The sequence below is a fragment of the Mercenaria mercenaria genome, chromosome 6, assembly GCF_021730395.1.
Source record: "Mercenaria mercenaria strain notata chromosome 6, MADL_Memer_1, whole genome shotgun sequence".
NCBI classification, from domain to species: domain Eukaryota; kingdom Metazoa; phylum Mollusca; class Bivalvia; order Venerida; family Veneridae; genus Mercenaria; species Mercenaria mercenaria.
This window is the reverse complement of record NC_069366.1, coordinates 54,124,791-54,141,796: the sequence shown is the minus strand read 5'-3', so window position 1 is coordinate 54,141,796 and position 17,006 is coordinate 54,124,791. Positions and strand designations below refer to the sequence as shown.

At 32.7% G+C, this 17,006-nt stretch overlaps 1 protein-coding gene across 11 annotated transcripts in view; it reads left to right on the top strand.

Annotated features, from left to right (window-relative positions):
- Window positions 1–16,658, top strand: part of LOC123548857 (teashirt homolog 2-like) — a 150,553-nt gene extending 133,895 nt beyond the window's left edge. For 5 of the 11 annotated variants that reach the window (XM_045336450.2, XM_053545943.1, XM_045336458.2 and 2 more), the window contains exon 2: window positions 6,483–16,658. In XM_045336450.2, coding sequence (XP_045192385.2) covers window positions 6,483–10,129 — 3,647 coding nt within the window. In that variant the 3' untranslated portion in view covers window positions 10,130–16,658. The other 6 variants (XM_045336454.2, XM_045336449.2, XM_045336453.2 and 3 more) reach the window with 6 other exon arrangements.
- Window positions 16,659–17,006: the final 348 nt, after the last annotated feature.

The following is a 17,006-nucleotide window of genomic DNA, read 5'->3' as shown; positions in this document are numbered from 1 at the left end:
AATGTTGTCTACATTTTATTTAGCCTTGCTTAAATTGTCAACAAGTAACATTATGGCCATACAGTGACATTAACCCCACCAGTGTCGTATGAACACACATTATGAACTTTATCAGAGCATCTATTCCGCCTCTGTTTTATGAATCATTTGTGGCCATTGACAAAATTTAATGACTTGAATTTAATAATATTTTGATGACATGCTGTCTTTTTTGAATACCACTTTTAATTAACTTTAATTAAAGTTGTTAATATGTGACAGCATATTATATAACAGTAAATTATTACGTTTTCCTTCAGGTATCATTATATCAGGGGAGATATAAATTTCTGATAGGTTGTTATCTCCCCTGAAGTGAAACTTTTCACTGGAGGGGAGATAATACCTGTGAAAGATCGCTTGGAATATATAAGAGAAATGGTTTGAAAAAAAAAATCAAAAAAGATTGATCTAGTTGGTAGCCCGACTACTGCTACCACTAGTGATGGGCAAATCGGTTAGATTTGCCAACCGATTAATCGGCATAATCGGACAAGCCAACCGGTTCGATTAATCGGATATAATCGGAAATGTATGTTTGATGTCTTTCCTTAAGAAGTGAACCACACAGACATCAAATATCCTACTTCTGTTTTATCCGTTCATATACTGAGTAAGTTAACAGCATAAAAGTAAAACATTAATTTTGTGAAGATAATGAACTTCAAATCAGGTACTCGTCTTAATTTCACCAGGAACCTATCCAGTGATATTGTGTTATTAAATCAAAATTATTTGAAGCAAAACAAAGTGTTAACGATATATTAATTCTGAGTAAACGAGTGGAATGATTTCAATCCTACAAAATCAAAAATTGAAAATATCTTTGCTAATATATGCTTGCGTAAGTCTTATGGCATGTTGTGCATACTGCCATACTTATGTCAAGAGTTTGTGTTGATGGTTTTCTCTGCTTATTTTTTTTAAAGCCATATATTATCCTAAATCTGGGTGATCGCAGATGACCCCAATTTCTTTCGAGACTTTGGAGGAAGCCATTTTTACGTAGAGTAGTTTCCCGTAGCGTAACTTCACCAAAGAACCGTAAATACCAGAAAGAAGAAGGTCAAAAACAACTAAATTATCCGTTTAGGGTGCCAAGTAATTAATCTGTCAGGGAAAAGTGAAGTCGGCGACCGCGCTCATGAGTGCAACGCCGACGATTATTTGATTGTCGCCGATTGTCGGCCCATCACTAGCTACCACAGTTATCACCCTTTGAAAGTTAAAGCACTGAATTACACTTCAGTTTGTCAAAAAAAAAGTACCCATTTATATGTACATGCAAGAGTAAAATGTCCTTCTGCATAGTGATAGAATTTTTATTTAGTTTTATATTTTATATTGTGAAAACTGACATTTGATAACCAAAGTTTTCTTATGTTCTTAACCTCTAAAGACAAAACTGCTGGTGGTTATTGGCAGTAAGTGCATGGAACTACTGCGTCTTTGTCAATTTTGATCTCAGTTAAAAAATACTACTACTATTTAATTTAAATAAATTTTGTTGCAAAAATAAATGGCTCTTTATTTGTTATGAAACGTAACAGCTTTCTTATTTGAAATGGAATGTAATTTAAGCCTAGAAAGTTCAGGTTATCTTCTTTGTTCGCCCTACGCTCTCAGACGTGAGTCGCCTCGATGAAACTTGTGGTTTGCCGCAGATCCTCAGTGCCTCCACACAGTTTCTGGAGGATCGAGGTATCTGTATTTGCCAAGTCAAAGCTTGCTCCTGGTCATGCCTTTTACATTTCTGGAGTACATTCTCCGTAGTCTGATGGACAGGTTGGTGATGGTGCCAGCTTATGCTGTTTCCCTTTATTGAAATTATGAACAATCATAAACAAGCTTCTTTTGAAAGAGGAAGTTATCACCAATATAATTGATTGCATTTGGGGCTGCTTGGGTCAAGGTCACTTGTTACTAAAAATAGAAAAATGGTTTCCACCCAGTATCTCGACTTTTTTGATACACCTTAATCCTCTTGTCACCTAAGACAGCTTTTATAAAGAGAAAGGTTGGAACTGTATTTGGGGTCACTTAGGTCAAGGTCACTGTTACTAGAAATAAATAACTATATATTCAAGGAATATTAGATTTCAGGTAGCATAGTTGGAAATTACAGATAGGATTGCATTTGAGGATGCTGGGGTCAAGACCATTGTTACTAAAAATGGAAAATCGGTTTCCGCTCAATTAACCTTTAATATTGATGCACCTGTTGTCACCAAATGTGGTGTGCTTATATAGCATTTATTGAAACAAAGGTTGTGATTATATTTGGAGTCCCTAGGGACAAGAAATGGTTTCTGCTCAGTATCTTTGATATTGGTTGACTAATTTTCACCAAACTTTGTGTGAGGTAGCTTTTGTTGAGACAGTTGGATAGTTTGAAAAACATGGTTTTGTGGCGCTGCCTCTTTAGATGTACACAAGATATCATAAGAAATACTATCTAATGGATTCTATCTATTTTAATCAGTGACTTTAATTGATATATGGGCTTTATTAACTGAAGATTTATCAGAGGCGGGGCTAACTAAGCAATTTTTCTAATTACTGATTCCAGTTGGGGAAATGAAACATTTGTCATTGCCATGACACACACTGATGGTGCTTTTTGAGGTAGAAAATGTTGACATTTTCAGAAATGTGCCTAATTTGGGGAAAATCATTACTTTCGTGTTTAACAATTAATATGTAAAGTGAGTTTTATTATTACTTCAGTTTGTTATATTCTAATTAGTATTGAGATTATATTGTGGTATTGTTGGATAATAGGTAACTACATTTTTCTGATATATTTTGTTTTGTTGGAAAAAATCGCACTTAGTCAATTCTTTAAATTCAATGAGTGACAACAGTTTTCTGTTCAGCCCTCTGCTTGTTCAGTGAAATTCAAGATTAACCCAAAAAAAAAAAGATAAAAAGGGAGAGATTGATGGTGTGAGAATTAGCATAATAAAGGTAAAAGTGTTTTTTTTTCACATTTTTTTGAAATGATGTATTTATATTTATTGCCATTTATAGATTTGTTCCTCAAAGAATAACCCAGAAATGTAGGTTCAGATTTTAAAGTTTTTCATGTTGTTTCACATCAGCGGCCGGAAGAAAAGTTGTTAAGTATTCTAATCATAGCTTTTTAAAGTACAAAGCCGCAAGGTAAAATATGTATTCAATTTAAAATGAGTGCTTTATGGTAATAAATTACAGTATGAATAATGGTACAAATAATTTGAACAAGGAATAAGAGAGAAAAACGGAAAAATTAAGGTATAACCCTCTTCAATTCTGTTTGATTTTATAATCTAGTTAATTCAGTGCCGATCGATATAAAATATGACATGACAAATTATCTGTCACTGTCAAGAGTGTTTTTGTGTACATTGTCTTTCCGAACCATCAAGATTTATCCAATTTTTGGAAGATTAATCATTATTGAAGATGTAAATTAATTACTAATCCCCCGCCAGTGTCAGGTTTCCCCATTCCGCTTAATGTCTCTATATAAAATTACATATGAAAAATATGAAAATTATTTATGATCCGAATTGATGAAAAAGGAATAAATCAGTGTTCATTCATATTTAATAATTCTGGCCTATATTCATATTCATGTAACATGATTTAATGGATTTGTTTTAAAAATAAATTTGCAAGTGCGAGATCTCCTGCTGGGATAATATCTGTAAAAAATTAATGTTGAAATATGTTAATAAATTTAAGACCTTAAGTAGACTACTCAATTTTCTTTCTGCTACAAAGCACAGCACCAACTTTCATTTAGCTGGTAGAAATGGATGTATACAGCTGCATAATGGTAGGGTTTTTATCATTTACTATTAAGTATCAAATGGTTTATCCTACATATAAGTAAAAAAAAGTTTGACAAATTTAATTCTATTATATACACATGTAGTTTTAATGACATTTAACGTCATAGGTCATCGTTTCATGCTGCAGTTTGAAAAAATGAGAATGTTGATTCATCTTGGTTTATAAAAAGAAATCTGAATTATACTGTAATTTCATAAGCACATTTTGATAATGTGAAATATTTTTTTGAGAAATATATATAAAGAAGACACTGAACAGCCGTCAGTATATTCTATATGTTTGACTTAACGTATTGTGAATGCTTACCGCTATAAGTAGTTTTCTACAAAAAAAATAATAATGAAATCTGGGGCTTCTAGCTATTAAAATCATGAACTTAAGAAGGTTTATCAGTTTCCTGAATATACTGAAATATAAGGAGCTTACATGTTTTGTGTAATAACATGCTGTATTTCAAGTGCTCATACAACAGGATATCCTATAAACATTATCTCGCTTAACATTCTGTTACTGCAAAACAGTGTTAACCACTACAAAGAACAATATAAAATATAAGAATAACATAAAAAAACAGTTAAAGACGAAGTTGCTATTGTGTTGTATTTGACAGTGAATGAAGAAAAAGTGTTTCCGTTATTGTTTGAAGACTTTGAACCACTACATAATTCCTGGAAGTAATTCTCTCAAGTTTTACACAGTTATCCTTCTTGATCAGTCGTCAAATAAGTGTCAAGATTTTGAGTTATGGCTGCATTCAAGTACTCATTGTGTTTGAGAGAAAATCGTTAGATATAACCTTATTTAATACGCAATTCTTTTGTTCCACAATGACGTTAAGATTGACACATTGCAGAACTTTTTTTTTGAAAAAAAAAAATGTGCGTAATATTGAAACGAATTAGTTTGTCTAAGTTTTTGACAAGCATTCATCTACGGAGATGTATAAATTGTTTATTCATGAACAATGAATGTGGAAATCCATTGTGGGACACCAGTTTATTACGGATATATGATAGTGACATTAATCGTGCAGGCTCGTAATATTATATTGCATAAAAATTGATGGCTTTCGAATGGACAAGTGTCAGTTGATGCTTGAATTATGGGATTGAATAATAGTCGAAAATAGACTGGAGCCTGTTTTTTATGTAATAACTAATAATAGGTCATAAAACAAATATCAATTTATTTTTACTGAATAGAGGACAAAGAATATATTAATTGTTCTGATATTGACTAAATTAATGCGAGTCATCTTGTGAAAATGGATTGTGTGACCATTTTTGAGAGTTGTTTTAAATTTCCAAAAATTCTATTCTGAAGTTTCAAGGAAATTTAACTTAATGTGTATTTTTTGACATTTTTAAGTTAACATTTAGTCAGCAAGCATTGCATAGCATGTCAGTATAACATTAACCTCTGCACTGAAGAAATATGTAATTTAAAAAATACAAGGGGCATAACTCAACTCAAATTCTGCATCCGTCTAAAAGCAGGTGGTGACAACTCCTTGGACATACCGACTGACGGACATTGTTGTAACATTATACGGCCCTTTTTGTTGAACATGCATATGTAAATGCAGTAAAACCATAAAAATTCTGTTTTGTAACACCGTACCGGCTTACAAATGAATAATGAACCCCTGTGCAACACTGTATAGAAATATATTGCGGATAATAGTTAAGTTTTGAATGTTTTATATCGGGTAGATTTCAGGTGATTGATAAATGATGATGACATTGTAAATTTTTTTACGAAATTTGTTATAAATTATGATCGTATAAAACATTTATCATTTTATAAAGGATTGTTCAATTGTGTAACTGGTTGTCCCTGACTGGGCCATTAATTCTGTTTCATACCTGATTTGTGGAGATATTTTGGCCATTAATTTTATCATGAATGTAAATAATTTAAGAAGGATGTGGATTGAAATAACTGCAGATTATCTGTAAGACACTGGATGATGCAGATGGTTTGACAGGATTTATGTAATAGTTCATTTTATTTTGTTGTGAAATATTCATGCCGGCTTGTCGTTTTTAAAAAATTATTTTTTAATGGAAAAGGGATGAAATTTATTTCGTCAGAACATTGTTATTGTGGTTTCAATGACGTTACATGGCGAAAAAAATGCAGACAGTACAACAAACAAATTTTGACAACATTAATTGGATGATGTATGTGTAAACATTTCATATTTTGAGAACATGATGTTCAAACCAGGATGTGAAGTATGACTCCCAGTGTGCAATTGCTAAAATTTATGTATTTCTGTCAAAATTGTAAATTTGCCTGTTGGTGGAAAAAGTGTAATCGTGATCAGATTTTGAGCATGTAAAACAAAATGAATGGAATAATTATGTAAGTTTTTGATAAAAATATTTCACCACTCATATTATTTTATGTTGGAAGATAAAAATCATGGGTGGCCTAGTGGTATTGTCAATATTTGAAGGCCAAATGTTATTACTTTGTTGTTTTGCAACGTGCAAAGTGGTATTGTCTAAAAAGGATGTGTTCTGCCTATTATATTTCGCATTTTGCCACTTTAATACAGATTTTGTGCATTTTGTATTCAGGTTTGCTTTCTCTATTTTCAGCATCAGGTGATGATGAAGATGATGATGACAAAGACAAAAACACAACAGACATGCAGATAGAAACTTCAACTGAACCCAGCTGCTTTGACAGCAAGGTCACTGACCTTGACATAAAGAAAAATCAGGCAGATGACCTTGAACCAGAAGTAAATCATAAAGATTCATCTAATAACATGGAAAGTGAAACCGTTGAAAATTGTATTAAATGTGAAGTCAATGGATGTGAGAATGATGAAAATGAAAATATGACTTCTGAAAGCAAGAAAACTGAAACTGCAGAATCCTTGAAAGGTGAACATGTTAAAATAGAAGGTAATGGTAAAGAAGCGATTTCTGATAGTACTGAAAACGAAAATGTTAGTGTAAAGAAAGAAAATATTGTGTATAATGTGGACATTGAAAAAGAAATAAAGAAGGAACTTAAGGAAGCAGTAGAGATAAGGATTCCAAAGGTGAAACAAAAGTTAGAAATAGATGACTATAAGTGGATGTCTGGTAATGCTGAAAAGACAAACAAGAGACCTGAAACTCCACCTCTCCAGAAACTGATGAGACAAGATTTCTCTCCATTAAAGTCAGGTAATTTGTCATCTCCTTCACCACCAAAAAGGTTCAGAGACAGCTCATCACATAAAGAAGGGTTTACTTCTAAATTAGCTTCAGTGATCATACCTAGCACAAGTACGAGCGTACCTCCAAAGACAGCTTCTCATCCCAAACAGTTGCTTTCACATTCAATAGCTAGTCTAAGGACATCTAGCTTGAAACCAACAAGCTTGAATAAATCCACATTTCCACATAGTTCTTACCTTTCAAGATCATATCCATTTAGTCAATCATTATTTATGTCTCCAGAGGAAGACCAACCTTTAGACCTTTCTAAAAAGCCCTCTAGTGAGCCTAAGGGAAGCCCAAAGAGAAATGGCAACTCAAAACATGATTCTTTTAAGCATGAAAATGGACTTTCCTCAACTAGTCTACAAAGTTTACAACAAAAGTTTGGTGGAGATTTTCACCTGCGTGGATTAAGAAAACCATTGAATTACATGTTATATGGACCAGAAATTCCAGCCCTTCATCAAGCTTTACTTCATTCGGCATCTATGTCGCTACCTCATTTTGCCCTACCAATGTCAAATGGTCAACCAAAACTGACGCCAGAGAAGATATACCCTTCAAGACATCGAAATCTGACTCCATCACCTTCACACAAAAGTCGCAATGATGATAGTATCAAAACTATCAAGCGTGAGGACTCTTCTGTAAATGAGAAATCTGTAAAAAGGGAATTGGACAAATCAGACATTGAAAACGATCCTAGTCTTGATGATAAGCAGGGTGAAAATTACACAAACCATTTATGTACGTGTGGTAAATGGTTTGATGGGCTGTATTCACTGAGTCTGCACTTACAGGAAACTGGACATCTGCCAGCAAGGAATAAGTCTGTAAGTTTGCTAGAGTATCCAAAACTTGTGAGGGGTCAGGACATGTGGTTAAATCAGGAATCTGAACAGACACGTAGAATTCTACGCTGTATCCAGTGTGGGGAATCCTTCAAAACACTGCCAATGTTAACAGTTCACATGATGAAGACACAGCATTACACAAAGATTGTGAGCTCTGAGCATGCTAGAAGAACTCACAAGTGTTCAGCTTATTGTGACAAGGAACAAGATAAAGAATGTGTGTTCAAATGCAAAGTGTGTCAAGAGTCGTTTACTGACATGGAAGGCCTAGCCAATCACATGATCATGTCTGGGCACCACAAAAAACAATCACCCAGACCACCACAGTCATTTAGTGACCTGCAGTTCAAAAAGAGGAAGCGATATAGTTTTGACGAATCATTAAATCCATATGGAAATCCAAGCATGGCAGCTATTTATGACTACAAAAGACATTTAGCTGGAGGTTCTGCTAGTCCTGAGTTATCAACAGATGATACTGATGATAGTAGAATAAACTGTGAGAATTGTAACTGTAAGATTGAAACTAAGTCATTTGTAGAGCATGTTAGAGCATGTTTAGGACAGAAGTTGCGTGAAGATGTTGCTAAATTGGAAAAGGAAAATGCCAGAAAGGGAAATACAGAAAAGAGAAATTTTGACAAAACGAATGATGAAGACTCAGATCTGCTAAGATCACAAGAGAAAAAGCGAAAGTTAGATAATGGTTCAGTTAAATCAAGTATTGATAGTGATAGTGAAGTAGAGAAAATGAAATCTGATGTAGATGTAGAATCATTAGATGATGATAAAGAAAGTAAAAGCATTTTAGATGATACAGATGGTCTCGATAAATCCAAAGTTAGTGACACAAGGGACACAAAAGAATCTGAAAAATCCATAAAACTTGAAAGTGATAGTGATGAATTGGAACTAGGTGAGATCAGAGATAAAAGTAAAAACATCCTAAAAGAAATCCAGACTTTAGTAGATAGTAAAAGTTCTAGAAATGAGAGAAGAGAGATTATTAAAGCTGAGGTGGACAGATCTGACAATGAGAAAAAATCTAATGGTAACACTTCGAGAAAAGTACCTCTTGGAAAGAAACTTGACATAATAGATCCAGATCATGCGAAAGAAGCGTCAGAAGGGTCTGCTTTGTCAGCCATGGAATCATTCATTAAAAAAAGTTTCAGTAACAAATTTGACTATAAAAAGGGCAACATAATCATCAGTCCACATAGCAGTTCAGATGCTACCATCCATACTAGACCAATTAATAGTGCAATGAGTTTTGATACAACTGATTATCTTAGTCGTTACAAAAACTTCTATGCAGCGCTCAACTTGAACCTGGGTAATGGTTTTAAACAAGGACAAAGTGAGAGAGAAGGAAATAAGTCAAAAGTGAGTAATCACGATGTTGTTAAGAAAGAAATAAGATCAAAGTTAGAGAAAGGTAAAGAAAGGTTTGAAAAATTGGAATCACCAAAATCTGATGGTAGTGATGAGAAGGATGATGGGAGAAATAGTGTAAAGTCAGGTGTTTCTGAAAGTTCTAGTCAACTTGATAAGAATGAAAACTTAGAAACTAAGTACTTAAATATGGATGAAAATGATGATGAAAGTAAAACAGACAAGGAAAAATCCTCTGCTTTAGACAATCTTAGTAGTTTTGTTTATGGTCAGAACTTAACTAGTGAACATCCTTTGGATAGTTTACAAAGACTGATCACAAAATCCGACATTCCAAAATTAATGGGTACAGCAGCAGCTTCCCATGGTTTTAAATACCTCCCTCCACATTTAGCGTTACATCAATCCAGTCTCGACCTTAGTGTGCCTCTGAACTTAAGCGTAAAAGCGCAAAACGGTGAAAGTGATGAGGAAGACTCAAAGTCGCGACCTGACGAAGATAGTCTGTCTGATTATGAACCATTGAATTCGCCGACAAATAGTGACGGTGAACCAGTTGAGTATCGCTGTGCAGCGTGTAGTCGAAAATTTGCGTCGAAAGGGTCATACAGATATCATCTAAGTCGATGCCATCTGTCAAGTGTGAAACGCTATGGGATCAAGGAGGCATTTAATATGAGTCCATATGTGTACTTACCATTAGATCATACAGCCAAATTCTCAAAATATTATGAGATGGCAAAGGAGCTTGCTAACAAAGCAAAGGAAAACAGAACTAAATAAGAATCTCAGTTGTGGTAAACAGGTTTTTATCAAAGCATTTGGTATGGAAGTTTTTAAAATTTTTCTTTATTTTTCAGATGTCATTTTTTTCATGCACACAAGCTGCCATTGACTAACACAGGACAAATTAATGTTTGTTTTTGTTTACATCAGAATAAGAATTTTTCATATATACAGTCAGCTATTGACTTGAAATTATTATTTTGTTTTATAGGCCTAGAATGAGAAAAAAATGGAAGAGCCAAGATATATTTGTTAAAATACAGCCCTGAATATTAATTAAGAAAATACATTTGGTCCAGATATTGTATAACATTTTCATTTGGTGCATGTCATAAATCATAACAAAATTTATTTCGTCTTTATAGTATAAACTGCTTTTGACTTAAAGCTAATTGAAAGATTTTTGAAAAAAATAAAAAATTCTTAAGTAAGAGTTTATTATGTCCTGCAACTTAAACACTATCCGGTTAAGAAACAACAACGAAAAAAATGCTAACGTTCAGAACTGTCAATGTACTACAGTACATCCAATAAGCCCTGTTTACCAGGTGTATAAAGTGTATGAACAAGAATTCCAAGTATTTGTGTATCCTATTTTGGTTGTGAACTGTTATTTGTTATAAAATACATTTATGATTGATATTTTACATAGCTTTAGATAACTCTTAAGCTTTCTTTTTGCTTTTACATGATAAATGATTGCATTTATGTATATTTGGAATTTAAAAAATTAATTTGTAGGTCCTAATGGTGCTTTTATAAAAACAGTTGCTGAGCATTTATTCTGATTGTTTCAAGAGGTTAAAAGAAACTATTGTGTGTGCCCTTTAGTAAATTAAGCACTTACACCTTTGTTGCACTTTTTTTTAGAGATTTATGGAAAGTAAAATGGACAATCATGATAATGTCCCCTTTAGATTAACAGCTGGATGTTAACAGCTCAGTCGCTTTTTTTCCAGTAGTTCAAGTTTTCTTATCTAAAGTGCATGTATGTTTTGATGAACAGCACAATAACCATCCAAAATTCTGAAAATGCTGCAGAATTGATGACTCAAGCCCAAACACCTTTTTTTATAATGAAATCTCAGGACTCGAAATTTTCGTGCTACTAGCATGTTTTACTAATGCTTAGTGCTAAAGAAACCTTTTTTTTCTGAGCCACACATTTTATGCTTTCAAAGTACTGATTAATGTCTGGTCCAAAGTTGTAAAACTGAGCTTGAAACCAGTCCAGGATTATGGAACCTAGCTTTGAGACCAGTCTCCAAATTCAGCCTCTGATTTGTTGTTTTGAAACGCAATTTTGAAAATGATCGAGGGTTGCCTGCTGGTCCCAAACTCGTTAACTTTGATAATGATGGAGCATGGACTTCCAAATCACTTTGTTTATTAGGGGCACTGGCAAAATATTACTTTAGCAAAACTGTGGTTATTGAATCAAAGAAAGTCTAACAATCCTCTTGAAGAACTAAGGGCAACATTATTTTGTTTCCACTAGATCAGAATATTCTTTTATGTACAAAATACATATTTTTTGTTTTTGCATATTTATATCTTATGAAGCATGTGTCAGTCAAGAAATTCCACATCACTATAGTGCAGTTTTCTTATTCATATCTCGTTCTTTTGTATAAAAAAAGTTGACAGCCTAGTCTAAATTTGAACATTGTATTTATGCGCCATTTTTGTTTTTTCTACAAGTGTTAGATATTTTGTTATGAAGTGTTGTTATCGGAAATTGTGTATATTGTTTGTGTGTGAAGACAATTTATGTATGTATAATGGTGCGAGCATCATCACATGTATATTTAATTCATTTAATGAATTGTTATGCTGTGACAATCAGTGTAAATTTATATGCCTATCCTCTCTCAAAATTTTGTGTAGTTTAAATTTTATGTGATTTCATATTTTTTAGTGAATATGATGTTCTCAGCTTCCAAAGACAGAAAGATTACACTTTAACATAGTAGTTCGGCAATAATGAAAATGAATAATCCCCCAAAAAACGTACTGAAATCTATGAAAAGATCCCTTTTATATATTGAGAAGTTATGATACATGGAAACATGTTTATGTATTTGGATGAATATTGTTTAGACTAAATTATGTATCTTAAAACATTGTCACAAATTATTCAAGCTATACAGTTGTTACTCAATAGAGAAGTTGTGATTTCCGTACTTGTAAGTGTATGTATACATGTAGTTATTCCCTTTAAATAATAATAATATAGGGCTGTTAAAATTTATTTGTTTTCTACATATAAATCTACAAAAGTAAATATACACATTTGAGTGTACATGTTTAATAAGGTCAGGTCTTGGTTTCACACGTACCTACTGAATGTGTTCCTGCAAAACCAAGATGTTCAGAATTTTGGTGCTTCCGATGCATCTCGAAATAAAGGATGTACTCTTACATGTACACGTTCCCTTACTAGTATGAAATCAAAATCTTTCTAATATTTTAAAATGTTTCAGGTTTTTTACCCATTCTTTTGTACATAGAGGTTTATATTAAGAAAGATACTGGGGATGGCATTGTTTTCTATTTCCAGTTAAGGATTTTTTAAGTCGTTGTTAAGAAATTTTTTGTACCACTGCCATCAAATTTGTTTTAAAAAATAGCACATTACAAATTATAGATAAAGCATCATTCAACCATAAAGTCTACTATTATATCAATTCATAGCGATTAATCTTGACAGGGAACTCGACCATTGTGTACTTGAAAAAAGAGTTGCCAAAATTTTTTCATTACAAAGTATTTCAACAGACACATCACCCTGAAGTGTAATCAAAGCTCTGGAGAGTAATGTGCCCTTGGGCTTACACAGGTGTTTTTGGTGCATCAGTGTTTGCAGCACTAACTAAATTCTGCAGTTTTAACTTTTGAAGGAGACTATGTAAATACATCAAATGAGCCGCGCCATGAGAAAACCAACATAGTGCGTTTGCTAACCAGCATGGATCCCGACCAGCCTGCGCATCCGCGCAGTCTGGTCAGGATCCATGCTGTTCGCTAATGGTTTCTCTCCTTGCAATAGGCTTTGAAAGCGAACAGCATGGATCCTGACCAGATGCGCAGGCTGGTCTGGATCCATGCTGGTCGCAAACGCACTATGTTGGTTTTCTCATGGCACGGCTCAAATGGTAATTAATGACGTATTAGTAATTTATTATCTTTTCCATGTATCAAAAAGAACTTTTTACAAAACATGCATTTAATCTTAATTTTGCTTGCAATGAATGAGTCTTTACTTGCACAACAATTCAAGGCCGACAAAAGATTATAATGAGGCAGTAAACTCAATATAACGAACATGCAAGAATAGTGTCTAGGTTCCAACATAAAAAAAATTTCAGTCCAGACTGCTTTTAAGGGTTTGATAGATAGCTGATGGGATGATGAATTTGTTTATTTCATGTTTTATATAAGAGGGGAAAATTAAGTGATTATTCATAGTTATGTATGATGGAAGCAATGTTTTTGCAGGATGACAAACAAAATGGCTGCAATCCGTCACAATTACATGTTTTCCATCAAAATGACGGATTTTTCTGCGGGTAATAATGGCTGCTGGCATGAAATAGTATATTATAAAAATTTATGAACAGATTTTCTTGTCACGGACAGATTGCGGCATTTTGAATAAATAATGCATGGTAATAAAATGCATGTTGCATAAATGAGTAATGCAGAATTCCCATGATTTATATTAATATTTCAAACATTTACAAAGTACCAGCTTACCAAATTGACAAATTTATCAAACTAATTTGATGCATATATCATGCTGTGAACTATGAGAAAGTAAGGAACAAAACTATTTTTTTTGGTTAGAATTAGTGTGATCAAGTACAAAACCTTTATCAAACTGAGCCATTTCAATTTTGTTACAATATCTTGTGTTAAGTTCTATAGATAATTCCCTCACTAATGCAAAGATTCATCCTCGTTTTTACTTGAAGTAGATCAAAATCTGCATAAATGTAAAAAAACATGGAATTAGTTTATTACGGTTTTATAGTTTTTGTTCACTTGTGCTTGCAATTTATTTCTTACTAGACTTTGGTACATCTTTTTTAACTCTTCCAGTTTAACTATAAAAGGTTGAAATGTATGAAGAAATTAGTTCAAAGTAGTGATAAGAGAACATACAAAAACAAAGACAGATAGGAAAAACCAGCTCCTTACTTTTTGTTATGACAAGTTTAATGTGCTGGTGGCAAGGGATTCTGTCTTTGCGACCAGTGCAGACCAAGATCAGCCTGCACTTCCATGCAGTCTGATCATGGTCAGCACTGTTTGCTATTCAGGCAGTAAATTTTCAGTGTACACCCCTTCAAATAATAAATGGTATTGCCTAAACTAAATGATAGACCAGTTCATTTTAAAAAGGTTAAGCGTTCAGTCATATAATTATATGGCTAAAAGTTCTATTCTGCCCTGTCCTGTTATTGTATAAATATATTGCCATGTTCTGTTGAAATGAAATTTAAAATACTACAAAAACCATTCAATTAAAATCCAATGAATTTATTATATGTATATATTATGTTGGAGATTTATTCATGATATTTTCAGTGTAATCCAGTTAACATATCATAGTTGTTTTTGTTCTGCTGTGTTCAGTTTTGTACCTGTGTACTTTTTGTTGTTCTTGTAATACTTATTTATTAATGACTTACCATTTAAAGTTGCATAAATAGGTTACACTGTTTTGTTTATAATGAAAAACAGAATATTTATAGAGGATATTTGTTTGTTTTAGTGCAAGGTTAAAACATCTTTCATCGGGTGAATACCAAATGCAATAATTTTTTTTGCAAAAAATTGTATGATATGGTGTTCACAAAAGAAAGATATTTTGATCTTACTTGTAAAACAAACTCATTTTCTCTGGGTTTTTTGTTGGGTTTTTTTTATGGTTTTAATCAAAGTTTACCCATTTTGTAGTTATGTATCAGTGGAAAATGTGACTTTACCTGATGTATTACAATAACTGAGACTCTGAAAAAAAAAAAACAGTAATATATTTTTTTTATATATTTCTAACTGTAATGCAGTCATACGTTACATAAATATCGTTTTATTGAGAAGATTAAATAAATATCAGTTGATTTAGAAATTCCAACTAACAGAAAAATTGACAAAAACAAAATATTATGATACGAATCAGATCACTTTCATGTAAGATTGTGTAACAATTGCTTTCTAAACTGATATATTGTCAGGAACTGCAGCTGTAACATTAGAAAAAGCGACACAAAGATTTTTCTTTGCCTTTTAAGTGATGTATATTTCCTTCTGTATGTTTATGTTTGTTGTTGTTCAGTTTTAATGCAGAGAAATCCTTTATTAGATTATTTCAGCACCAGTGTTTTTACCTCTGGACCCTAGGCAGTGAAATGTCATAGCTTGATAAATCCTGTAGAGTCTATACATTTCTATCTTTCACTGAATGACTTGCCAGTCAATAGTCAAAACTATTTACTGGAGTACTGAGGGGAAATAGTTTGACTATAGACTGGTAATCAATTCATTGAGTATGTTATCACATGACAATATAAACCAATTTCGAATTTGTTTTTCTCAACATTTTACTCCTGTGCAGCAAACTATGTTGAACTAGAGTGGTCAATAGCACGAACTGTTGACTGGTGATTTAGCAACTTTAATTCCGAACTAAAAAAAACTGATGAATACAGGCCTTGCATGGGTACTATCATTTTGTTTGCCTTATATTTCATTAAGATGATATATAAATGCAGTTGTAATCTTGTTTTGGGAAAAAATGAGTTAAAAATTTTTTGCTTCTGCAAAGTTCCAGTAGTACCTGCATTTATGAATCAACTTTCAAAATTTTTGCAACATACCTTTTAACATGAACACTATGGGTCCAAATTACTGAAGTCATACAGTAATATACTTGGTATATCATACACATATATCAAGGTGGCCTTTGTGCATTATTACAGTCAATCAAAAATCCATGAAAAAAGTTTTGTGTTTTCAGCAAGAGTTTCTCTTAGAATTTTTGTACACATTGCAAACTTTTTACTCCAGTTAATTATGAACGATGCATAAATACTTGCATTTTTAACTTTAGTCTATCTGTATTGTTAAATAATTGAATCTCCGTGACCCCATGAAAATGGTGGAGGGGTAATTATACATTTTAGGTTATCTCTTTTTTTTTTTCATGTTTAACTGGGAATATTTTTAACAGTTGAAGACAAATACATCTGTATACATAAATTTTCTATAAATAATTCTTTTGAAAATTTATTAGTTATACTACAATTAATAATTAATTTTATATCTTACATTTTAGAAAATATATTTTACCTCCTAGCTTTACACTGATGGCTTGCTTACATTTTTAGCTTTATTTTCATCCCTTTTATCATATCTTCTTACATATAATTATATACATCACTTTTTGCCTTTTTGATGTTCTGTGAATTTCCATGGTTGAAATATGTTTATTATTATAATACAAACAAATATGAAAAAGCAATCAAGAGTTTTGTTTTATTCTTCCATCATTGGGTCTTTGTTACTGTAACACAGCATATGTCATATGGTGACATTGCAACTTTTAATAGCAGAGGAAAACCCAAGGAACACGTCTTGGTAGGCACCTGGGTTCCATAAGCCAGTTTCGTCAACAGAAAAGAATTCTACATGGTAAGCCAGCATTTATGGCTGAGCATTTTTGTTAGCAATCATAATCGCTGTGTCACGAATGTATTTGTATTTTACCAAATATGATTGCAAATTGATTTATTTCCAGTAACTATGGCTGAAGTTAAACAAGAGCTCATAGAACACGAAATGCGCCCCCTTGATGCATTCAGTAACTGCA